The sequence below is a fragment of the Mus caroli genome, unplaced genomic scaffold (assembly GCF_978045245.1).
Source record: "Mus caroli unplaced genomic scaffold, Mus_caroli_1 scaffold_7, whole genome shotgun sequence".
Taxonomy (NCBI): Eukaryota; Metazoa; Chordata; class Mammalia; order Rodentia; family Muridae; genus Mus; species Mus caroli.
Genome location: NW_028227262.1, coordinates 119,227,568 through 119,253,303, shown reverse-complemented (window position 1 = coordinate 119,253,303; position 25,736 = coordinate 119,227,568). Strand labels below are relative to the sequence as shown.

General features: G+C 44.6%; 1 protein-coding gene across 1 annotated transcript; it reads right to left on the bottom strand.

Annotated features, from left to right (window-relative positions):
- Positions 1–490: 490 nt before the first annotated feature.
- Zc3hc1 (zinc finger C3HC-type containing 1) lies at positions 491–22,664 on the bottom strand. The gene is made up of 10 exons (XM_021164814.2): positions 22,506–22,664; positions 19,254–19,365; positions 14,342–14,492; positions 13,601–13,684; positions 9,569–9,696; positions 8,481–8,632; positions 6,907–7,147; positions 6,402–6,614; positions 3,905–4,111; positions 491–854 (listed from the first exon to the last, which is right to left on the bottom strand). Exons 1-10 carry the CDS (start codon positions 22,649–22,651, stop codon positions 786–788), a joined length of 1,503 nt encoding a protein of 500 aa, XP_021020473.1. The 5' UTR covers positions 22,652–22,664; the 3' UTR covers positions 491–785.
- Between the last annotated feature and the right edge of the window lie 3,072 nt (positions 22,665–25,736).

Here is a 25,736-nt window from a genome sequence, read left to right as displayed (position 1 = left end):
ACATGGTGGCTCACAACCATGTGTAATGGGATATGATGCCGTCTTCTGGTGTGTCTGAAGAAAGTGACAGTGTATTCATAAATAAGAAAAAGCATATCTTAAAAGAAAAACAAGAAAAAGCACAGGGTCAGGGCAGGCTAGGGGTCAGGGCAGGCTGGGACTTATACCCAGAACCTGCTCACGACAAACACTTTTTACCATCAAGCCACACCTCCAGCCCCTTCATTATAAATTTTGAATATAGACTAGTTAAGTGATATTCAGGGATTAGTTTTGCTAGACATAATCTATACTAAAGAAGTCATATTTCTTAATGCTATCAACTGAGGCAAAGTATGGATAGAATATTACTATTGCAAGAATGTTCTCTTGGGGATGACTATGCAATAGCTATACTGCTTCTTTCTAAGGTCCAATGACAAACCACAGCTAAATTTTATGAAAACTTGGGGAACCAGGGAGGGAGAAAACAATTCTCTAGCAGCAGGAATCTTAGCAAACACTTTATTAAGAAATACTGTCACATTCCTGAGCTACATGCTCAGAACACTGTGCCGAACCAAAGCCGCTGAATGGGTGTTCTAACCCTGCAGTCCCCTGACGGAATTGGGCCTGCTGTGTCTTACCCTGTCCACATCCCACACAGAGCCATCGGGTCTTCTCTTCATCATCACATGCAGGTCTTTGCATGTGCAGTGAAACCAGAATGAAGAACAGCAGCAGCAGCTGACCAAAGGAACTCAGACGTGTTTATCAACGTCCCCTCAGTTCTGTCCGGAGCATCCTCACGATGAGGATGAAGACTCCCACTGTCGGAATATTCGGAACACTTTCCTTGATTTTTCAGAGAGACTCTGTAGGTAGAAAAGCTTATTATTAGAATTAAAACTCGCTGGGCAGTGGTGGCACACGACTTTAATCCCAGCACTTGGGAGGCAGAGGCAGGCCTCTGAGATCGAGGCCAGCCTGGTCTACAGAGTGAGTTCCAGGACAGCCAGGGCTACACAGAGAAACCCTATCTCGACAAACAAACAAACAAACAAACAATAAAAAGAATTAAAACTCATTTTATGTTATGCTACATACATAATGCACAGCTTAAGTCAAACAAAATCAAGAAGCCTGTGTTCTATTGTCAGACCACTGCCAACACTGCCAATTTCCAAAGCCTCGCTCATATTGTCCCTCAGCATATCTGCATCTGTCCTGTCCTCACCTTTGTTTGTGACAAGGGCACTCCTGACCCACCCTGAGTGCAGCAACAGCACTAATTGGACCTAGTTATTTCCCACATACAGTGATATATGTGGTCCCCAGCTGGGGTAACTGCATCATCAAAGTTTGAGAAATAAAGCAAAATGTGACCCCTCTCCGAGCTTCATGTTTTAGTGAGGGACTAAAACTAGAGAGGCCCTCACTGCTACCTAATTATACTTAGGAAACGTTCTGAGAGTCTGAGGAGTGGTTACAGGAAGATACAGCAATTCACTAGAGATAAAAGTTCTCAGTCACTCCAATACTTGGTTTTACCTGCCTCTGAGCAACACCAAGGATGGATAGATGCTCCATCTGGCAACGTCTCAGTGACACTAAGGATATTTAGCAAGATAGTTTTACTTTCAATTTATGAAACATACCATTTTCACTATTTCCTTATCCAGTCTGTCTATGTATGCATGCGTGCATGCATGCATCCATCTATCTATCCATCTATCTACCTGAAACAGGGTCTCATCTATCATCCATCCATCCATCTATCCATCCATCCATCCATCCAAAACAGATTTTCTCTGTGTAGCTCTGGCTGTCCTGGAATTCACTATGTAGACCAGGCTGGCCTCAAACTCACAAAAATACACTGTCTTGGCCTCTCAATCATTAAGATTAAAGGTATGCACCACTATTTAAAATTACATTTATTTATTTACTGTATATGTAGGCATGTACATGCCATGCTATGTGGGAAAGTCAAAAGACAACTTGCAGGAGCTGGTTCTCTCCTTCTGTCCTGTGTGCAGCGGGATCAAACTCTGGTCGTCAGGCTTGGTGGGAAGAACCTTTACCCTCCTCTGCCCCCTTAATACCTTTCTTCTTCTTTTTAAAAGCAAAACAGGGGCTGGAGAGATGACTTATAGTTAAGAGCATTTAACTGTTCTTACAGAGGACCCAAGTTTGGTTTGCAGCACACTCATCAGGTTGCTTACAACTATCTATAACCCTAGCTCCAGCATTCATGTGTACACGCACTCATTCATGTGCATGTGCACACAGGCACACATGGGTGTGTGCATGAGAAAATAAACGCACACACGCACGGGCACACACACACACACACACACACACACACACACACACAGAGAGAGCCCTAAGTATACTTAAAATAAACCTTTAAAACAAAACAAAACAAGACACACTGGCTACAGAGCTGGCTAAGATCACCTGTTGCTCTTGCAGAGATACTGGATTCCATTCTTAGCACCCTAGGTGTTCTCAGAGCACACATTCAGCCCTGACTGTCCTGGAAATCACTATGTAGACCACACTGACCCGACTCACAGAGTCTGCCTGCCTTAGCTCCTAGAGTGTTAGGAGTGTGCTACAACAGCTGGCAACAGAGAAGCATCTTATTAAAAACAAACAAACATGCAAACAATCTAGCCAAAACATTACTTCCTAAATTTGTGGACAGAGGCAGATTTAGTATCTCCAGTTTGCATGGTGGGTCAACTACTTGTCTTTATATACCTCATTATATCCCAAATCCCCGTTTTGCTGCTGTTTTGGAGACTGGGTCTCCTATATCGGCCAGGCTGGCCTTTGGTTTGTGATCCTTTTGCTAAGCCTACTGAGTGCTGGCACAAGTGTGTACTGCTGGATCTACCTACACATTAAACATTTATGTATCAGTGCATTTATGGCTTTGTTTATGTAGCGTGTGCATGTATATGTGCACGAATACCAATGCAGGCATGTGGAGGAAAACTTTCTCGAGTCAGTTTTCTCCTTCTTGGCTTGGGTTCTGGGTTTAGCAGCAAGTTCCCTTACTGAGCCACTAAGCTAGCCCCTAGCCTACATATTTTTAAATAAATGAATGAACGAACAAAAGAAAGAAGGAAAGAAAGAAAGACTTACTTTGGAAACCTTCCCTCTACTTATTTATTAAGGGTACTAAGGGTATCTTTGTTGGGCTTCTGGTATAATTTTAGCTCCCTCTGGTGGAAATCCTGTGACCATGGATCTGGGAAGCCTGACAGGAAAGAATCATCTGCTTTTGTCTGTGAAAAGCATTAGGGGTGAGGTACAGCTCCATTTATGCCAGGCTATGAGGCAAGCCGAGCCTGGGAAGAAACACAAAGCCAGCCCTCTGCATTCCTTTGCCTACCCTCCCGCTTCCATTCTTGTTTTCTCAGATGGCTCTGATGGCTTTGCATTTCCTATAATGGTGGCAGTCCTGAGTGTGATAGCTAAGGTTGGTCAGAGCATGTGCCCAGGCTGTGGAAGAGTGAAGAAACATGAAGACTTGAGAAATAAAGGCACGGTTTGGTATCAGGGGACAGAGCTCCCAACAGCTAAGTTAACCGGCCAGGTTCCAAATGCAAGTGACCGAGACTGACAGAGAGCACAGGGCAGGGCAGCTGCCCACTCGCCTATTTCTGTTGCTGTATCCCTTCCCTACTCGGGGTCACTTCAGCTGGAGGAACAAAGGATTCACCAGGATGTCACAGAATGCCATGTGCTGAGCAGATCAGAAAGACTGAAGCACTTCTGTGCTTGACTCCTGAAGTCAGACTTGACTTAGGAGAGCTGAAAGCAGGCAGGTACTAACTATAGGGCCAGCCTCGGCTGCTCATCCCACAGGCAATAAGCGTTGCCACACACACACGCTGGGCAACGGCTATCTCACCATGGAGTCTGTCTCAGCTGGCTGGTTAGAACGCTTGTGCGCCAACAGGATGGTCAACACTGCCTTCCAGCCTGGCTCTGCTGAGGTAGAGGCATCCACTTCTGTTTTCCCATTCTCCTTGGTTTCTTTGACGAGTGTGATATTCACCCATGGGCACCAATCTCTATGCTGAGAGGTGGGATCAAAGAAGCTTCGGGGAGAGGTGTCCTGAGGGAAGAAGAAGAGAAGCGGGGTTATTGAAGGATAGATGCTAGGTCTGGTGAGAGGCACTGCAGCTACTCAAGCGCAGAATCACACAGCTGCCCACACTTGGAGCTCGCTCTTCTTTATTATCTTATTGTTGTTGTTTGATGTAGAAATCATGCTATGTAGCCAAGACTGGTCACCTTCCTGCCTCAGCCTCCCAAGTGACTCTTACACTGTCCACTCATTTTCCTGTCCCCTCTAACCCCGCCCCCTTTTGATGAGATAGAATCAGGGTCTGTGTGCAGCCCGGGATGGCCTTGAATCTGTCATCCTCCACAGCCTCGAAGTGCTGGGATTGGAGCTGTGACCGACCACACTACCTATTTGAATGTTCTGAAAAGCACCAGGACAGCACAGGAAACACCAACCGTGAGGACCAACACTGCCCTGTATCAGAAGCTTCTCACAGTATGAGCAGAGCGAACACAGCCTGAGAGCGGGAGAGTATGCACTGGACTGCACACAGAACATATACCTAGAATGTATAAAACTGCAAAAAAGAAACCCCAAAGCCTAAACCAAAGCTTGCAAACAATAAATGGGCCAGAAGCCGGGCGTGGTGGTGAATGCCTTTAATCCCAGCACTCGGGAGGCAGAGGCAGGTGGATTTCTGAGTCCAGCCTGGTCTACAGAGTGAGTTCCAGGACAGCCAGGGCTATACTGAGAAACCCTGTCTCAAAAAACAAAAACAAACAAACAAACAAAAAAATGGGCCAGAGAGTTCTCAAAAAAAGAGCCAACAAATATGTAGTGGCTATTCCTGGTTGTTAACTTGACTATATTTGGAATGAACTACAATCCAGAATTGGAAGGCTCAACCAGTGACCCTAATCTGGAGGCTGGGAGATAGAAGTTTCTCACTTGGATCTTGGTATGGAGATCTCAGGAGTTCAAGGTCATCTGGGATTAAAGGTGAAGTGGAACACACCTTTAATGTGGGCTACACCTTCTGCTGGAGACCATATAAGGATATTGGAAGAAGGGAGTCTCTCTCTCGCTCCTTCACCTGCTTGCCCTGTGGGACTGAGTAACTGCTAGATTCTTGGACTTCCATTCACAGCTACTACTGAACCATTGTTGGGAATTGGACTGCAGGTCATCAATAAATTCCTTTACTATATAAAGACTACCCATAAGTTCTGTGACTCTAGAGAACCCTGACTAATACAAAATATTTTTTTAAAATGTTCAACATCCTTACCAGCAGGGAAATGCAAATCAGAGAACTACCTTGATATTCCATCTCATTCCAGTCAGAACAGCTACCATTAAGAAAACAAACATCAAACCTGGCAGTGGTAGGGCATGCCTTTAATCTCGGCACATAGGAGGCAAAGGCAGGAGAAGGTGGGGGCTGTAGAGGAGGGCAAGAGGATGCCCTAGGAGAGGGAGAAGGCCGACCAGCAAAACAAAGAATGCAAGTGCCATAACCTTGCACGTTAATCTAAAAAACCTGAAACAACATCAACTAAATCTAAACCAGTGGGGTGTGGTGCTGCAGGCCTTTAAATCCCAGCATTCAGGAAACAGAGGAAGGCAGATCTCTGAGTTTGAGGCCAGCCTGGTCTACACAGGCACCTGGTCTCAAATATTAAGAACGAAGAAAAACAAACTACCCACCAGATGTGGTGGGTCAAGTTTATAATCCCAGCAACAAGACTGAAAGGACTAGTGTAAAATCCCAGATCAGCCTGGGTTATACAGCGAGCTCCAGGACAGCCTGAGCTCTATGAGACTTGGTATAGAGAGAGGGAGGGAGGGAGGGAGAGGGAGGGGGAGAATCCAGAAAGTCTCCTTCATCACACCTGTGGCCCTACTGTGTTGCTGTTTTGCTTGTCTAAGTATTTATGACCTCTCTAGACTCCACTCCAAGCCTTTTCCTTTGGATCAGCCAACCATCTCTCCCCCTCCTTCTAAACATTGTTTATGGTGTGTGTGCTTGCACATGTATGTGCAGCCCCCTCACCCATTGAGGTAGGTCACCAGCCTGTTTTTTGTTTGAGACAAGATCCCATGTCACACAATCTGGTCTTAAACTCAGAAGTAATACAGGCTGGCCACTTGTGATCCTGACTCCACTCTCAAGTGTTGGGATGGCATACAGGTAATGAACTGTGCTCATCTTTGAACTCACTAAGTCTACTTTTGGCCAGGATCCCAGGAGGGCTTGTGCCTGCTTCTTCCTGATACACATAAAGAAAGGCACCTATGCTATTTGTGTCGTCATGGCTCCTTACAAAGGGAGACTTACGGAGCTGCTGGAAGAGCAGAGGCGAGCTCGCTTGGCTCTCCGGAGAGGGCTCGAGGGGACTTCCACGCCAGCAGAATCTCCCGTTCCCATGCTTCGGGTCACTGGGCGGCTCCTGGTGGTAGGACTGGCTGCCTCTAGCTCAGGCCGGTCAACAGGACTGGAAGACTCCCAACTCCGGGTTCGGGAAACAATAGGACCAGGACTTTTTTCAGACTGAAGGAAAAGAAAAGCAATGAAGTATACGAATGATGTTACAGTTTTAGCCAGAGTATTCCTAGCATGTGAAACACAGTATTTTGAAATTTGTTATATAAATTTAGAATCTTAACTGCCAACATAACTAAGATCTTCAAATATTGTAGTTCTATACTTAGCTTCCATAACAAATTTAGTTCTCCATCTGTGAAGGGAAACGTGATAGGATAGTCTTCCTGACAGGGTTTGAAGTAAAGCCTACCACCAATTGCCAACCTGCTATTACACTGGCACCTTGAGAAGCGAATACCTGCTCAGAGCCTGGAGAAACTGTAGCATCCTGGCTTCGGGTCATCATCCGCCTAGGAGATTCAGGCACCAGAGGGAAGTGTTCAGGCCGGCCCTCCACACCTGGAATCGGGGAGCTGGTCAGGCCAAAGGAAGTCTCCAGATCTGTCATGGATGATTCAATCTGCTGAAAGCCCCAGAGACCGACCTTCCTCATACACTGGTAACATGTTATCAGGGAGAGCTGAGTAGGTTCCGAGGAACTAGGAAGGAATGGAAAGAAAACTGGGTGTTTCCAAAGGTGACATTTCCATGTGACTACATGTAATGATTTCTGCATTATCTCCGCAGGCAGTCTCTGCCAGAGGGCTAGAACCATGAACTGTCAGCCTTCATCTGAGGACCTGATCTTCGCTGATTCCCACAGTACTTTCTCAAAGAGGTCCAAGGGTCCCGGTATGTTCTTGCTCGCACGGACATTGTGAAGTATGTTTTATAAGCTCCTGATCCTCTTAAAACCTTTTTCTCAATTTACCAAAGAAAGCACATTCATTTCCTTATTTTGTTTGTCTGAGATAGGGTTTCACTCTGTAGCCCAGGGTGGCCTCAAACTTACGATAAACCCCCTCAAGTGCTGTGATCATGGGCACGGCACACCCTCCCCCACAATCCAGCAATACGAAAGCCTTTTTAAAGTAAGTGGTGTGTGTGCAGGGGGAAGGCCTGGAGAGGCAAAGGTCATGGTCATTGAAGTTTGGATTTGAGCACTCTCATTGGGAGGCTCCCAGTCACCTACAATGCTGAAGCCCTCTTTTAGTCTTTGAAGGCACCTGCACATGTGTCATACACTCAGACACAGACAAACATATATAGATAAATCTTTCTTCTTTTTAAAATAAAGTAAACCAAAGGCTAGGAAGCTGGCTCAGCGGTAAAGCTGCTTGCTCTTAGCCTGACTGACTGCCTGAGTGTAGTCCCCAGAACCCTCATGGTGGGAGGGAAGGACTGACTCCTCCAGTGCCCCGACCTCCCACTCACGCCACAGCATCTGCATGGGTATGCCCACCCCCACCACACACAGAAAAGGAAAAAGCAGACCTTTAAAGTCAGTCAAGACTGGCTCTGACAGGCTTCTTCCTTAGAAAGTCAACACCAAGCCAAGGAGGAATGGAAATGCCAACATGGGGCCGGGCCACCAGCTGATGTCTCCTCTGGGGGATTTTATCAATTAAGCTTAGTTTTCTTCCTTTCTAAAACCAGGACATTATTTTCCCTCTGCTTTTAGAAAGCGCTGCACTGTTTATGGGAACGTAAGTTCCCAGCTGGGAGGAGCTGCACGAGGGAAAACGTGGCTGTGAGCACAGCGAGTGCCTGTAGCTCTTTTTTTTTTTTTTTTTTAAGATTTTATTTATTTATCATATATAAGTACACTGTAGCTGTCTGTGCCTGTAGCTTTTGTTTGCTGCTGATTCTTACCCACTTCTCTATCCTTCCCCTACTCCAGTTTCTCTTTTTGTCTTCTCATAGGACACAGGTGGTTGGTAAATAGAGACAGTGACCGTATCACGGTTCATGTCCCTGGTAACACTCACTAACCTACATGCCCAGCCACACAGAGAGAGAACACAAGCAGTGGCTTGGACTTGGATGTCGGAGCCTAACTTGCTTGTAGATTTCCTGTCAGTGTGGAAGTCAAGCTCATCCTCCAGCAGGTGCAGCAGGGCACTGACCGTGTCTTCTGTCAAGCACTGCAAAGGGACCGAGGTCAAAAGTCAACACCAAAACTCGGAGGCAGCAACTTCACGAGAAAGACATGTTCTAGAGCAGGACTAAGGTATCACACAAGCTTCCTAAATTGCGGACTGCCTTCTAAGTATTAGATGGCTCTTAATTTGCCAATTGTAGATTTGATCTGAAACTTGTGACTCCCACATCTTGACTTCAAACCCAAACAATAAAAAGACTATTTATGTCTTGGCCTAACACTGAATTTACTTTTGGCAGAACAAACTTGACAGCATTCTTTTCTGACCTGTGGCTAATAAGGCACTAGGAATCCTGAGGGGGGAGGGGGCTGCCTTGGTGAAGGTCAGGCTGACATAAGAACAAAGAGGGGAACTGCTTGTCTTAGAAGCCGGAACAGTGCCAACTCAGAAGCAAATGATCAGCTTTCAGTGCCTACAATGCAGCACAATTTCACAAAAGACTGGTAAGATGACAGTAAATAGAGCACAACTGCATTTCTATTCATCAAAGGAGAATTTCTTGTTCTGTCACAGCTTGGGAAATGATATACAGTGAGCAGTTTGAGTAACAAATCGAAATAAAATTGAATTTGTAGGGCAAAATGTGGGGGCACAGGCCTTTAATCCCAACACTCCGTAGGTAGAGGAAGGTGAATCTCTGAATTCTAGGGCAACCTGATTCACATAATAGGTTCTAGATTAGCCAGAACTACACACAGTGAGACCCTGACTCAAAAAGCTTATTTAAAGACCCCTAATTGTTTAAATGGAAATCATCTACTCCCACCCTCCACTACTGCCATTCTGGAAGAAACTCAAGTCAAAAGAGAGAGCAGTAATTCTCTTGATAATGCTCTCATCCTCTGTCAGTCAAGTGAAGGAATATGTACAAAAGCTGGTGGACTGGACGCCACTGCAAGCTAGCCAAGAAACACTCACCATAGTTTTCAAGTCCTCTGGCCTCAGAGAAGGAAGTTGGAGGTCCAAATGACAAAGGCTTTGAAACCGGTCCAGGAATTCACTGATGAGAACAGCAGGCTCACCCAATGGCAACATCCCAAATCTATCTGTGGGAAAAATAAACTGGCAGTCAGATGGGAGGAAGAAATACAGAACAGAATAGAGCAAGTAGAGATATGTACAATGGACAGTTGAAGGTATTAAGAAAACATTGTCTTACATATGAACTCACAGAGACCCGAACAGGGTCAAACCAGACAAAACCCAGATCTAAGAAGTAAGTAGATACCAAGTTCCACTCCTAACCAAGAAGCTCTTGGCAACTGATCCCTTCTGGGAAGGGAAACAAGTGGGGGTGTGGCTTCTAAACAACGCAGAGCTGAGGTTTATGAGCCCCACAGAAACAAGACTGTCTAGAAGTAGGGTGAAGAGTGCAATCCCAGGGAAACCCTGTCTTAGGGGAGGGTGGAGAAGAGTGTAGCTCTCCCCTCACAGGCAAAGACCTGGTTTCCATTCCCAGCCTTACTAGGGGAAAAAAAGATGGGCTAAAAATTGGTAGTTATTGAAGTTGTTGACAGGTGAACAGCATTTAATTATGAACTATTCTTTATGCTTCTGTGTGTGTTTGAAACAGTTAAAGTCAGAGAAAGATTTAAAACAAATACAACAATTGATTCACCAGACAGAAATTCTAAAGAAACAGTATTTTATAGCAATTTTCAAGTTGTAGAAAGTTGACTGAGTTGTTGAAGTAGAAGGTAAATTCCTATTGCTGAAGACACCATGTACCTCAGACCCGGGACCCAGAGATACAAGCTACATCTGACTTAAATGCCTCCCCCTTGAATGTGCCACACAAGCTTCCAAAGGAAGGAAGCAGCCGACCAGTTCTACTCAGCTGTGACGCCTGTGAACCACAGCAATGGCTGCATGGACCATAATCCTAAGAGCAGAACAGCAGCAGCACACAGCCTTGCGGACCACCAACAGCCCACTAAATGTATTCAAGGCCTGCTCAACAAGAAGGAAATCATGCCTGCTACTAGAAAGCTAGCCAAATACCCAGGGCCAGTGAATTCATGAATCCTGGAGGGGACTTACAAAACTAGCACAACACCCAACTATATTCTCACTGCTTGTCCTCACATCCACAGCCAAGTGTGGTGCTTACCTTCCTCAAGGAAACCCTCTGCTACACACAGACAGAAAACTCCACGCTACCAAGATGCAGCGTTGTAGAACCCACTGCCAACTGATACATCTACAACACTATTCCTAAGGCTCAGGGATGGGAGGAGAGACTGCAAAAGACTGAAGAACAGAAATTTGCTGTGGGATTCTGTCTCCTAGGAACCTCAGAGAAGATACACCCATCAAGTCTCACCAACATGGCTGCCTAAACAAGATCTGAACAAGGACATCTCCAACAGACATGCTAACAAAGAAGGGGAAAGACCAGGAAGCCTCAACCTTACACAAAGAATTAATTCCAGGCCACTAAGGAATGCTGAGAACAGGAAAACCTAGTCTTTCCCAGGGAAGAGCACAGTAATTGGCTATATATACAATAGCAAATGGTCAGCTCTGAAAGCATAGACATAAAAGTAACATGACACACACTGAGCAGGCTGCATTATATATTCAGGAATACATATATGCATGTATGTACCAACAATTAGGGAAAAAGAGGCCATGAATTTGAGAGAGAGCAAGGAGGGGACATGGGAAGGGTGGGAGGGAGGAACAGGAAAGCAGCAATGTTACAATTATATTATGATCTCAAAAACACTATCATAAAAGGTTGTAGGCTGGGAAGATGGCTCAGGTAGTGAAGCACCCGCTGTGCCAGTGTGAAGCCTGAACTTGGATTTCTGGTTCCCATGTAAAAAGACAGGCCTGGGGCTGGAGCTTGCAGGGGACCAGACCTTACATGGTGGCTCATACCTGTCTGTAACTCCAGTTCCAGAGGATCCAATGCCCTCTTTTGGCCTCTTTGGACACTAGGCACATACATGGTAAACAAGTATGCATGCAGGCAAAACATCCATATACCATAAAATCTTATAAATAATCAATTAAAAAATTAAAAAGAAAAGAATAAGAATACAAGCTGGGCAGAGAGGTGTACACTTGTAATCTGAGTGCTCCGTAGATTGAGGCTGGAGGACTAGCTCAAGTTCAGAGATAGTCTGAGTTATATGAGACTTTCAAAAAATAAAAAAACCCAAAAACCAAACAACACCACCACCAACACTAAGAATGGTAGAGCCAGCAGAGAGATGTGCACTGTGTTCAAGTTCGAGACCGCCTCATCTCCACAGTAAGCACTAGGCCAACCTGCCAGAACTACGTGTGGAGACTCTTTCAAAATCCAAAACCAAGTAGTAAGCATTTCAGTCACTCTTCCCCTGTAGGGAATTCAATAAGTTATTCTTCAAAACGAAACACAGAAAGACATTTGTAAGGCCGTATTTGAAACAGATCTTCATACTGTAGCTCAGACTGGCCTCATGCCTATAACAGCAATCCTCTGGTACCCACAAGTGCTGGGAGATACATTTAGGAAGTACGACATTACATAAAAAAGATGAAGAAAGAAAAGGTCCTACTAATCTGGTTAATTAAAAAGCAGGGCACCAACAAGTTTTACAGTAAGTTTAAATAGGCTTTATAATTAATTTATTTATGTATTGAACCTGTATATATCTACAAAATATTCAGCCCTAGTAAATTTGTAACTGTCACTTAAAATATTTAAAGGGATTTAATTTATTAGTAATAAATATTAGAAAAATTATGATCAAAACTGTAATAATCGGCCAGTTCATGGTGGCCCATGCCAGCAGTACTCAGAATGGATAGGAAGATTAGGAGTTCAAGGCCACCCTCAGTTGCATGGAGAGCTTAAGGCCTGCCTAGACTTAACAAATTATATTTATTGGGAGTGTATAGTAAATTAAGCCTTGAAATATAAATAAGTATAGGTATTCCTTTTTCCACATAAAAGTTACCTGAATATTAAAAGCAAAACCAACACATGACACTATTAAGGCACTGGTGAGTGCCGGGCACCCCTCTTATAATATCAAGGAGAAAAGCTGATAAGGCAGTTGAAAAAGAGTCACAATCAAAGATAGTCTAGATAGGAATTAGAAGATCTTCAAGGAGAGTCTTGTGAATGGATCTAGAAGGCAGAGCATATAATAACAAGCGCTGGGAACCACCAACAACTCTCTGGTGTAGCACATCCTTAAAAGAGCCTAGGTGAGTGGCCAGAGATAACCTCAAATCCACACAGGACTGAGCTGTGCTATATTATACAGGAAAGGAAAGCAGGCCAGAGGTGGAAAATCCCTGTTTCACAGTCACTTTAGAGAGAAATCTAGTGCCTTCTGATAGGTTTTGCTGGCCATGGAACACTACTTGCCACAGTAACCTTGGAGCCAGCTTGGGCCATCCTACTAAAAACAAAACAATACACCTCGACTGCACTTACTATAGTCACAGCATACAGGCAGAACTAGCACTGTTAGGATACCTTGGGTCTGAAGAAGGTTGTACCTGGACTCGGAGAGACTCCCCACCAGAGGGCGGCTCTGCTGTTAAATCTGTTTACTCAGCAGAGATGTGCCAGCATAACAAGAGAATGCTTAAAAATTCCAGCTGAGGGCCCGTGAGAGGGTTCATTGAGAAAAGATATAGACTACCAAATTGATCTTGGGTTCAATCCCTGGGCCCCATGTGGTAGAAAGGAAAGAAAAGCCTTCTCTAAGTTAGTCCTCTCAATATGTGTTCAAGTACACACACACACACTTTCTCCCCTTGCCTCTCTCACTCACTCACTCAAGAGATGGTGGGACAAATACACCTGGAAAAGTTAGTAACTGCAAGTCTTGAAAAACACAAAAAGAAAAAAGCAACTTCAAAGATTTGTGTATACAAGAAAATGGGCACTATTAGAAACGTGATGACCCAGGAGAGATGGCAAATGGAAATCCTTAGAATGTGTACCTGGAGAGGGGCTGTCTGGCCAAAAACAGAACTTCTCATGGGCACTGCACAAGGATTTCTTGAGCTCAGCACATCGCTCCTTATCTGAAAGCACACAAGGTAGTAGTTATTATACACTATGCAGACCCAAATAAAATAAAAAAAGTCGGGGCTGGAGAGATAGCTCAGTGGTTAAGAGCACTGACTGCTCTTCTGAAGGTCCTAAGTTCAAATCCCAGCAACTGCATGGTGGCTCACAACCATCTGTAATGAGATCCGATGCCCTCTTCTGGTGTGTCTGAAGACAGCTACAGTGTACTCATATAATAATAAATAAATCTTAAAAAAAAAAAAAAAAGCCAAGTCTCTTTTAGAGACCAAACCTAACCACACATACATTTAAATAATTAGGATACTATAAAAAAGTATAAAGATAGGCCAGGTGTGGTGGCATGCACCTTTAATCCTAGCACTCAGAGAAACCCTATCTCTAAACCAGATCCTTGCTACTGCAAAGAAGGTATGCCGTGCAACTTGGAAGGCAGGGATTTCCAAGTCGATCTAGAACACACAGAGTCAGGTCCAGTGCAGAGAGCAACCGAGGCCACAGGGGTGTCACACGTCCACAGCACATTATTGCTGAGACAGACGGCCAGGCCAGCCCCCTGCACATAGTAGGCACGTGCTCTACCACTGGCTCTGTCACCAGCTCCAGTGTACCTTCGAATGTGGAGAGAAATGTAAGCTGGATTTTCTACTTACACCTGCCAAAGTCAAACGTGGGCTGCAGGCTGGCACAGAGGAAAGCCTGGCAGCTGGAGCACTTGAGCATGTCACATTCAACTGTGACCCAACCATATTTAGCGCAGATAAGTGGAGACAGCTCAGGGGGCTTCCCTGCCCACTTCAAAGAGTACTCCGGTTAAGGAAAACCATGTATATGAAAACCAAACACAATTAAAACATGAACACATTCTTAACATAGGCATGCACTCATTAAAAGCAGACAGTAAAGAAAATGGCAGTCTTTTAGTTTTTCTGTGTATGTACTATAGACATGCACATGTGTACATGCTTGCATGTATGGGGGCACACATACATGTGGAAGCCTGAGGTGGACATCGAGTATCTTCCTCAACTGTTGCCCACTTTATACACTGAGGCACAAGTGTCTCTGTGAACCTAGAGTCTGCCATTTGAGCAGTTTGCCTGGTGGGGGCTGGACAGACAGCTCAGAGGTTAAGTGCACTTGATGCTCTTGCAAAGGACTAAGGTTCAGTTCCCAATACCCACACGGTAGCTCAAAACCCATCTGTAACTCCAGCTCCAGGGGCTCTTGTAACCTCTTCTGACATCGGTGGACACCAAGCACGCACATGATAACTATGGTGCATAAGCATTCATGCTGGCTGGCCAGCTAGCCCCAGGGACCCCGTCTCTGCTTCCTGGGATTACAGGGGCACTGCCACTTCCACCAGCTTTTATGTGGGTCCTGGTCTTCATGTTCATGCTGCAACTTTTTCATCCAGAGTCTTCTCCCTAGCCTCGCAGTGTTGTTTTTGGAGTAGAGCTCAATCTGTAGCCCAGGCAGGCCTCAAACTCGTGAAAATCCTTCTAGACTAAAGATGTGAGCCATTAATCCAGCTAATAACGATCATTGTTTATTTTTAATATACTTTTAGAGATTTACATTACACGTGTTTTGGCCGCATGTATGTTTGTACACTATGTGCATGCAGTGCCCAGAAGCCAGATGAAAGCACTGTATGCATTATAACCGGTGTTAAAGATGTTTGTAAACTACCACGTAGGTGCTGGGCTTCAAACGCCCATCCTCTGGAAGAGGGCTTGGGGCTCTTTACTACTGAGCTATCTCTTCAGTCTCATGGCCATTTTTAAAGTACAAACTTTACACGATGGTAGTCGTGAGTAATATGCAGAGGTGAAAAATTATGAACTTTTTGTCTAGGAAGACTCAAATGTTTTATAGCATGCCAACTGTTCTAGCTACTACAAAGGTTTAACACATGGACAATTTGGGCCCACAAGGACAGGACTATCCTGCACTAGATAGTGAGAATCTATCTTTTAAAATTAAAAATGTTTAAAGTTGAGTGTGCCAGGGTACACCTTTAATCCCAACACTTGGAAGGCAGAGGCAGGAAGAGCTCTGAGTCTGAGGCCAGCCTGGTCTATGAGGAGTTCTAATGCACTCAGGTCTACATAATACAGAGTATGTACACTTGAGGGCTGGTGCCTCCCAGGCCAGAGGAGTTGGGCTACAGAGCTGTAGCTGGAGTTACAGGCAGCTGAGTTGTCTGAATAGCAAGTACTCTTTCTTTGGCATTTTATTTGAGACAGGGTCTCTGTATAACCCTGGCTGGCCTGGAACTTGCTCTGTAGACTAGGCTGACCTCAAACTCAGAGATCCACTGGCCTCTACCTCTCAATAGCTAGGATTAAAGGCATGTGGCACCACCTCCCTGTTGTTGTTGTTGTTTGGTTGGTTTTTTTCTTCCCGTTTTGGCAGCAAATACTCTTAAAAACTGAGAGCCACACTTCTCTATTTCTCTGTATTGAGAACTCATCTTTAGCTGAAGAGATGGCTCAGTGGTTAGGAGCACTGACTGCTCTTCCAGAGGTCCTGAGTTCAATTCCCAGAAACGACATGGTGGATCACAACCATCTGTAATGGGATCCAATGCCCTCTTCTGGTGTGTCTGAAGACAACTACAGTGTACTCACATACATAAAATAAATACATCTTAAAAAAAAAAAAAACCCAACACACAACGTAAAACTTCTTACTGCCTGTGTGGAAGAATACTGAAGCTGTCTGCTTGTATTTAATCTGAAATACTAGGGATTGAGAGGGCTGGTGAGAGCCCTGGATCAGATGCACCTAAGCAACAAGGGACCATAAAGTAAAAAAGGTTGAGATATTTCTACATTTGTCTGTGTTCTCCTAACTTACCACATTCCCTTACTTTTTTTTTTTTTTTGGTTTTTCGAGACAGGGTTTCTCTGTGTAGCCCTGGCTGTCCTGGAACTCACTCTGTAGACCAGGCTGGCCTCGAACTCAGAAACCCACCTGCCTCTGCCTCCCAAGTGCTGGGATTAAAGGTGTGCGCCACCACCGCCCGGCAAATTAGTACTTTCAAAGTACTTTGCTAAAGACTTTTACAAGAGTAGAGTAGGCAACTGTTAATTCCTATGGTACCTGCTTTCTGGTTCTATGCCCTGAGGTGATCCACTCATGAATATGAGCCAGCCTGGTAACGATTTAATAATCAGATTATGGCAAAAAGTGATGGGCTACCTTCTGAGATTTGGTTATAAAAATGAGTCTGGGCCAGTGGGATGGCTCAGTGGGTAAAAGTGACTGATGCTAAGCCTAATTATCTGCTTATCCCTTGGACCCATGTGATGGGAGGAGAGAAGAGACTCCCAACTCCCACAAGCTGTCCTCTGACTTCCAAATAAACACCAAAGCACACATACTAAATAAGTAAACATGGTAAAAAGTTAAGTTTAAAAAGAATCCCAGTTCTTGGGAAGCAGAGGCAGACAGGTCTCTGAGTTTAGGGCCATCCTGGTCTACAGAATTAGTTCCAGGACAGTCAGAGCTACAATAGTGAGACCCTGTCTCAAAACCAAAACAAAACAAAAATAACCTGGCTTTCACCTTGTTGTTTTGCTTGTTCATTGTGACAGGAGCCAACTTCAAAGTTGTGAACTGTCCCGAAAGAGCCCATGTAATAAGGAACCAAGGCAGCAAGGCACTTGTAATCCTCACACCAGAGAGGCAAAGGCAGGAATATCATCATTTCAAAGCCAGCTAGGGCTATATCATGAATTTCATGTCAACTTGGGCTATACAGTTAAGACCCTGTCTAAACACACACACACACACACACACACACCTGTGGCTGCTTTTCTAGAGTTCCCAAGTTTGGATCCCAGAACATATGTCTGGAGGCTTGTAACTCTGGCCCTAGATCTGATACCTTCCTCTGGCCCCCTTGGGCATCTCCCAACCCCAAATGGCATACACAACAAGCAAATGCATAAATTAAAAAATAAAACAAACAACCACCACCAGCAACAACAAAAACAAAACAAAACAAACCTACTCGGTGTCTGGATATATAACCCACAGAGTTTGTGATAATAGTTGTTTAAAGCCACTTCATATTAGAGCAGTTTGTTATGTAATAGTGACTAATACACAAAAGGGATCTAGAAGCCAGGCAGTGATGGCACACACCTTTAACCCTAGCACAAGGGAGGTGGAAGCTGGTGGATCTCTGAGTTCTAAGACAGCCTGGCCTACAGAGTGATTTCCAGGACAGCCAGAGCTAAAACAGAGAAACCCTGTCTGGTAGGGACATGAGAGAAGCCACATGGGGCAGGGGGCACTGTCACACACTTTCAATTACATCAGTTGTCCTGGCTCCTCTACTTACTAGCAGGATGTCTTAGGCAAACCATGTAACCTATCTGCTCTCATCTATAAAATGAGTGTAACAAGGCTGGGAATATAGCTCAGTGGAAGAGTGTTAGCCTGGCATACATGAGGCAGTAGGTTCAATTCCTAGCACTGCCCTCCATCAAACCAAACCAAACCAAACCAGTGTGTCAGTAAAAATACTATTTTCACAGGCATTCAAGATCCAAGATGAGAATACATGTGAACATACCACACACAAGCCTTAGAAGCTACCCCTCCTCTCAGGATTTAGGTTTTTTCCCTTCTGTAAAAAGATCAGCTGCTCACAGTGGCTCCCACCTATCATCCCAGCACTTGGGACCAAGGCAGGAGAACTGCAAATAAGAAGCTGGTCTAAGGAAGAAAAGTTCCAGACCCTGTTTCAAAACAAAACAAACCAGACCAGGCAGTGGCTATGCACTCCTTTAATCCCAGCACTTGGAAGGTAGAGACAGGTGATCTCTGTGAGTTTAAGGCCAGCCTGGTCTACAGAGTGAGTTCCAGGACAGCCAGGGCTACATGGAGAAACCCTATCTGGAAAAACCAAAACCAAACAAACCAAACCCAAACCCAAATCCAGAAACAATCAAACAAACAAAAGATCTGATCCATCCCTCAACTGATACTTTGTAGAATAATATATTATGGTGCTAATTTTCAGAAAAAAAAGCTCTTGATCCTGACAGTGGTGGCACACTCCTTTAATCCCAGCACTTGGGAGGCAGAGGCAGGTGGATTTCTGAGTTTGAGGCCAGCCTGGTCTACAGAGTGAGTTCCAGGACAGCCAGAGCTACACAGAGAAACCCTGTGTCAAGGAAAAAAAAAAAAAAAAAAACAGAAAAAAAGTTCTTACCAATATTAATTCTTTGGTTTAAAAGATCAGAGCAAGGGGCTGAAGAGACAACAATTAGAGCTCTGATCACTCTTCCAGTTCAACTGCTAGCACTCACATGGTGGGTAACATCCGGCTGTAACTCGTCCCAGAGGATCCGATGTTCTCTTTTGGGCTCTTTGGGCACTGCACACACACACGGTTCACAAACATACAGGCAAAACACCACACTTATAAAACAAAGAGTCAGAGTAAGCAGTACCTATACTCCACTATAGTGCTACAGTGTAACAGTGCCTCGCTAGTAACAATTCTGCAGCAGGTGGAACCACTTACACAACTGAAAAGGATATAGAGAAGGTTTCCACTCTGTGAAAAAAGGCTTCTTTGCTTGTGGATTCCAATGGAGGCTGCTCTGCTTGAGGCAATCCATCAACTGACTGGAATGTGGCAGCTGTGTCCTTTCTGAAACCAAGTAGGACTGTTAGTGATCGATGTACCATTCTTCTTAAATTTTCTGAGCTTAGCTATTCCACACATCACATATCAAACCTGAACTAGATTTTCAGTTTCTAAAAATCATTTCAGTCAAGACATTCCTCTGCTTAATATATCCAATGACTTCATAATACACAGTCATAGGCTCTAAATTCTTCAATCTGGGAGTCACAACTCTTTACACTTTAGCCAGCCTCTCCTAGCTCATTCACAGTTCTCCAACAATAGTTTGCATAACTTTAGTATAAACACAAAATAAGGCCTTCAAGGGTTTAAGTACTGAATAATAATACAATTTAAACCACTTCACAGAAATAATTCTTTTTCTTTTTTGAGACAGAGTCTCACTTTATAACCCAGACTGGCCTGGAATTCACAGCAATCCTCCTGTCTCAGCCTCTTAAAGTGTCAAGATTACTACTGTGGGTAATATGCATGTGTACATGTGTGTATATGCAATATCTATGTGAACGAATGTGCCCAGGCACATGTATAGAAATCAGAGAAGAACTTTGTGGAGTCAGATCTTTTCTTCTACCTTTATGTGGGTTCAGGGCTTGAACTCAGGTCAGCAGGCTTGCATGGCAAGCACCTTTACTTGGTAAGCCATCCTGCTGGCCCATGAATTTAACTCTGAATGTGAGAAGGAATAGCTTAGATATTGTTATGTACATGGACCCTTGTTTCTCACTACCTCAAGTAGAAAACTCAAGTCACAGGCTAGAGAGATGGCTCAGCAGCTAAGAGCACTGACTACTCTTCCAGAGGTCCTGAGTTTAATTCCCAGCAACCACATGGTGGCTCACAATCATCTGTAATGGGATCTGATGCCCTCTTCTGGTGTGTCTGAAGACAGCTACAGTGTACTCATATATGTATAAATTTGTATATATAACATAAAGAAATAAATCTTTAAAAAAGAAATTCAAATCAAAGACAGTATCTTTCCATTTCAAGAAGAAAGATCAGAAAAATACAGTTTAAAAGAAAACAAGGGCTGGAGAGATGGCTCAGTGGGTAAGAGCACCGGACTGCTCTTCCGAAGGTCCAGAGTTCAAATCCCAGCAACCACATGGTGGCTCACAACCATCCGTAACGAGATCTGACTCCCTCTTCTGGAGTGTCTGAAGACAGCTACAGTGTACTTATATACATATAAATAAATAAATCTTTAAAAAAAAAAAAAAGGAGCCGGGCGTGGTGGCGCACGCCTTTAATCCCAGCACTCGGGAGGCAGAGGCAGGCGGATTTCTGAGTTCGAGGCCAGCCTGGTCTACAAAGTGAGTGCCAGGACAGCCAGGGCTACACAGAGAAACCCTGTCTCGAAAAACCAAAAAAAAAAAAAAAAAAAAAAAAAGGAAACAAAATTCAAAGCCAGCCAAGTCATTCTTTCATTTTCAGTGAAAACAATTTTGGACAAATTCCTTTATTATATAGAGACTACCCATAAGTTCTGTGACTCTAGAGAACCCTGACTAATACATCCATTGAGCCATTTTTTTTTCCATTTTTGTTTGTTTGAGACAGGGTTTCTCTGTGTAGCCCTGGCTGTCCTGGAACTCACTCTGTAGACCAGGCTGACCTCAAACTCAGAAATCCGCCTGCCTCTGCCTCCTGAGTGCTGGGACTAAAGGTGTGCGCCACCACACCCGGCTTCTCCAGCACTTTCTTGTTCTGTTCTGTTCTTTTCTCTCTCTCTCTCTCTCTCTCTCTCTCTCTTTTGTTGTTGTTGTTGTTTGAGACAGGATTTCTCTGTGTAACAGCCCTGGCTCTTGTGCCTATTCTGAAACCTACTTTGTACACCAGGCTGACCTAGGAACTCACAGAGATCCCCCTGCCTCTGTATGATGAGTGCTGGAATTAAAGGCCTGTGCCACCACACCCAGCCCAGGTTTGGGCTTTCTTAACCTTGATAACGAAGCCACTCTATATTTCTCAGAGATCTTCGAAATAAATGTCATTTAATGCCTATCTAGGTTTAGGAATCTTGTGATGCCCCCTTCCCCCTCAAGAACCACATTTTCTTGAATTTTATCTGTAAATCTCTGAGGAGTTTTCTTGGGATAATTTTCTTTCAAGTCTCAATTATTGGTGCTATCTTATTGTTAAAGTTAAAGAGACAGGGTTTCTCTGTGTAGCCTTGGCTGTCCTGAATTCATTCTGTAGACCAGGCTGGCCTCGAACTCAGGGATCTGCCTGCCCTTGCCTCCGGAGTGCTGGGATTTTAGGCATACACCGCTACCACCACCAATCTTTTCGACTGTGTCATCTTGAATACCCCTGGTTTTGCTTTGAGAGACAGGGTCTCATTCTGTAACTTAGGCTCGTCCTGGAACAATATAAAAGAAACTGATCCAAACTTTACAGCAACCTCCTATCTTCAAACTTTCAAGCACTGGCCTTATGAGCCTGCACCCCTATGCTCAGCTATAAACCACTTTAACAATTGTATGATGCCGGGCAATGGTGGCGCATACCTGAAATCTCAGCACTTGGGAGGCAGAGGCAGGTGGATTTCTGAGTTCCAGGCCAGCCTGGGCTACAGAGTGAGTTCCAGGACAGCCAGGGCTACACAGAGAAATCCTGTCTCGAAAAACCGAGAATGAATAAATAAATAAATAAATAAATAAATAAATAAATAAATGTTGTATGATACCACTACCAGTTTAATAAAGTGCTAGAGATCAAATCTTGAGCTGAGTGCACGCTAAGCTACCTAATTCCCAGCCCAGTATAAACTATTTAATTAAGGAAGGAGTGAAGGAGGGAAACGACATGTTATCACGTAACTTCATTTTACTATCTTTCTATTTACTGTGTGATTGCTTCATTTACAATCCCGTGTAATTTGCTCTATACCTTTAAGACTGTCCTCTCTCTCTCTCAAAAAAAGGTTTATTACAAAATTTCGCTGGTGATACGGCATTAGGTACATCCAGAAGCTACCGAAGCCGAGCAACAGAGAAGGCCAGTCTCCTTCAGAGCTCAGGAAGAATTCTACCTCGCCCACCAAGTCACGGATGGAAGCGACCCGTTGCGTCCCCCGCCCCCTGCTCCAAGCGGTTGCTCCCCAAGCCACTCCAGCGCTCACAGCCTAGATGACTCACGGTTCTGTGCCTCCATCTTCCGGGACAATTCCTTCATCTATCAGCTCCCGAACTTTCTGGGGTGTCCCTTCAGGGGAACGAACGACTGAACCCCAAGTCTTTTCAATACCCGCAACAAACAGCTGCCCCTCACTGGTAGCCGCCATCTTGGTCCGGCCGGAATTGGGTCCCCTCGCGCGTTTAGGCTCAGGAACTTATGTTCTGAGTTAAGCCCCGCCCCCTGACCTATCAAAATAGTGACGGCAAGCCCCACCTTTTCTTGGTTATCTAAAAGAATTTAAGAGTGGGTATGTCGTTTAAGATTAAGTGTAAGTTATTTGCTTGTCTGATGAATTAACATATTTAGATTAACACAGAGTTTTCTTTTTTGATATAGAGTTTACTATGCAGTCCTGGAATTCAAGAGATCCGCCTGCCTCTTCTTCCGGAATGCTAGGATTAAAGCCGTGTGCCACCACAAAAAAAGAGTTGTAAAGGTGATGTCTCTCCCGCTTCAGTAGGAAGTCATACTTTCATAAAAGCCATACCGACGCCAGGCGGTGGTGGCGCACGCCTTTAATCCCAGCACTTGGGAGGCAGAGGCAGGTGGATTTCTGAGTTCGAGGCCAGCCTGGTCTACAGAGTGAGTGCCAGGACTGCCAGGGCTACACAGAAAAACCCTGTCTCGAAAAAAAAAAAAAAAAAAAAAAAAGCCATACCGACTCTCCTAAATTACGTTGTTTTCCAGGTAAGGAAACAGCAGTGTTTAACTGAGAACAAGGAACTTGAAACCCTTCCTAGGATTGTGTGGTTAGTGGAGGAAGTTTATGGCTTTGACGCCATCCTCCCTTCTTTAGCAAACATTTTTTTTTTTTTTTTGGTTTTTTTTTTTTTTTTTCGAGACAGGGTTTCTCTGTGTAGCCCTGGCTGTCCTGGCACTCACTTTGTAGACCAGGCTGGCCTCGAACTCAGAAATCCACCTGCCTCTGCCTCCCGAGTGCTGGGACTAAAGGCGTGCGCCACCACGCCCGGCTTTAGCAAACATTTTTAACTATTGTCTTGATATACCTGGAACTGTGGATAAAATAGTGAACAAAAGAGGCGATGTTGTCAATGCTGGGTGAACAAACCCATAGCCTCACACAAGCTAGGTAAGCACTCTACCACAGAGCTATACCCCCATGCCCTTCCTATAGTTTAAAAATTATGACTATACATGCTCCAAAGAAGGCCCACTGAGCACCAAATTTGGCTGCGGAGTCTTGAGAGAAACCACGTTTGATGCCTCTGCCACTCAAGGGTAGCAGCAGGAGTATTAGAAACTCCAGGCCAGACCTACCTGCAAAGTTCAGCGTCAGCCTAGGTTACATTTTAAAAGGGAGTGGGGCCCAGAGAGAAGACTCAGCAGTTAAGAACATCTGTTGTTCTTGCAGAGGACCTAGATTCCGTTCTCAGCATCTATGTGGCTGTTCAGAGCTCTCCCTTCTCCAGTTCTTGGGGATCCAGGACTTTCTTTCAACCTCCAAGGGGCACATGGTGCACATACATACACACAGGCAAAACGTTCGTACACATTAAATCAATAAACCTTTAAACAGTTTCTTTTAAAGGGGGAGGTGGGAAGCTAGAGAGAAGAGTCAGTGGTTACAAGCACTTTCAGCTTGTGTGCTCTTGGTTTGATTTCTGGCACTCATGTTGGATAGCTCATAACCATCTGTAATTCCAGTGCCGGGGCATCTGATGCCCTCCTTTTGCTTTTCCAGGCACCTGCATGAACATGAGTACATATCTATGCTCAGGCACACACATATACACACAAAATTAAATCATTTTTCAAAAAAAGAACACTTCGGGCTGGAGAGATGGCTAAGTGGTTAGAGGCACTGAGTGCTCTTCCAGAAGTCCTGAGTTCAATTCCCAGCAACCACATGGTGGCTCACAACCATCTGTAATAGGATCCAATGCCCTCTTCTGTTGTGTCTGAAGATAGCTACAGTGTACTCATATACATAAAATAAATAAATCTTAAAAAGAGAGAGAGAGCCAGGCGTGGTGGCGCATGCCTTTAATCCCAGCACTTGGGAGGCAGAGGCAGGCGGATTTCTGAGTTCGAGGCCAGCCTGGTCTACAAAGTGAGTGCCAGGACAGCCAAGGCTACACAGAGAAACCCTGTCTCGAAAAACCAAAAAAAAAAAAAAAAAAAAAAAAAAAGAGAGAGAGAGAGAGAGAGCACTTCTATAGAGCAGCAGAAGGAGAGATGGGGGGGGGATTGTGAACCCTAGTTTTGTTGTTGTTTGTTTGTTTGCTTGCTTGCTTTTGTTTTTCAGATAGTGGTTTCTTTGTGTAGACCTGGCTGTCCTGGAACTAGCTATGTAGACCAGGCTGGCCTCGAACTCATAGAGATCTGCCTGCCTCTGCCTCCCAAGTGCCACCACTCCCAGGTGGAAACCCAGTCTTACTACTGAAGTGGATGAGGTCGATGGGAAGAAAACCCGTACTGGATCTTCCAAAGCCTGCAGCTGAAGGCTGATGCGTAGGGACAGTGAGCAGAGAGGACAGCAAGATCGTCTCTCTTCTTTCAGCTTACGTCCTATGGCTCCTAACTCCTAACACAGCTCCTAAACTTGAAGCCCATGGGCCTAGCGTGTGGATGCAGCTCAGTCCAGGCAGAGCTCTGTGAGGCCCTCTTTCCAAAAATGGAGGGAGCAGAGGAAGAAAAGGAAGCCCCCTTCCTGCAGAATTTTAGTTCTATGCCTTGCAGCCAAGAGCCAGAAATTTCAGCAAAACTGAAAACAGCCTTCAGAGAGAATGCTGGTTTTGCTGGAGACAACTTGTTTTTCTCAAACAAGAATGTTTTAGGGCTGGTGAGATGGCTCAGTGGGTAAGAGCACCCGACTGCTCTTCCGAAGGTCCAGAGTTCAAATCCCAGCAACCACATGGTGGCTCACAACCATCCGTAAGGAGATCTGGCGCCCTCTTCTGGAGTGTCTGAAGACAGCTACAGTGTACTTACATGTAATAAATAAATAAATCTTAAAAAAAAAAAAAGAATGTTTTAATAAATAAATTGCTTATGTAGAGATGTGGTCTTGAGCTTTATTGTATCTTTTTTTTTTTAGTACTCCTATCGTTCCTAAACAGACCTTAAAATGCCATTTATAGCCAGGCAGTGGTAGTGCTCACTTTTAATCTCAGCAGGTGATATTTGAGTTTGAGACCAGCCTGGTCTACAGGGTGAGTTTCAGGACAGCC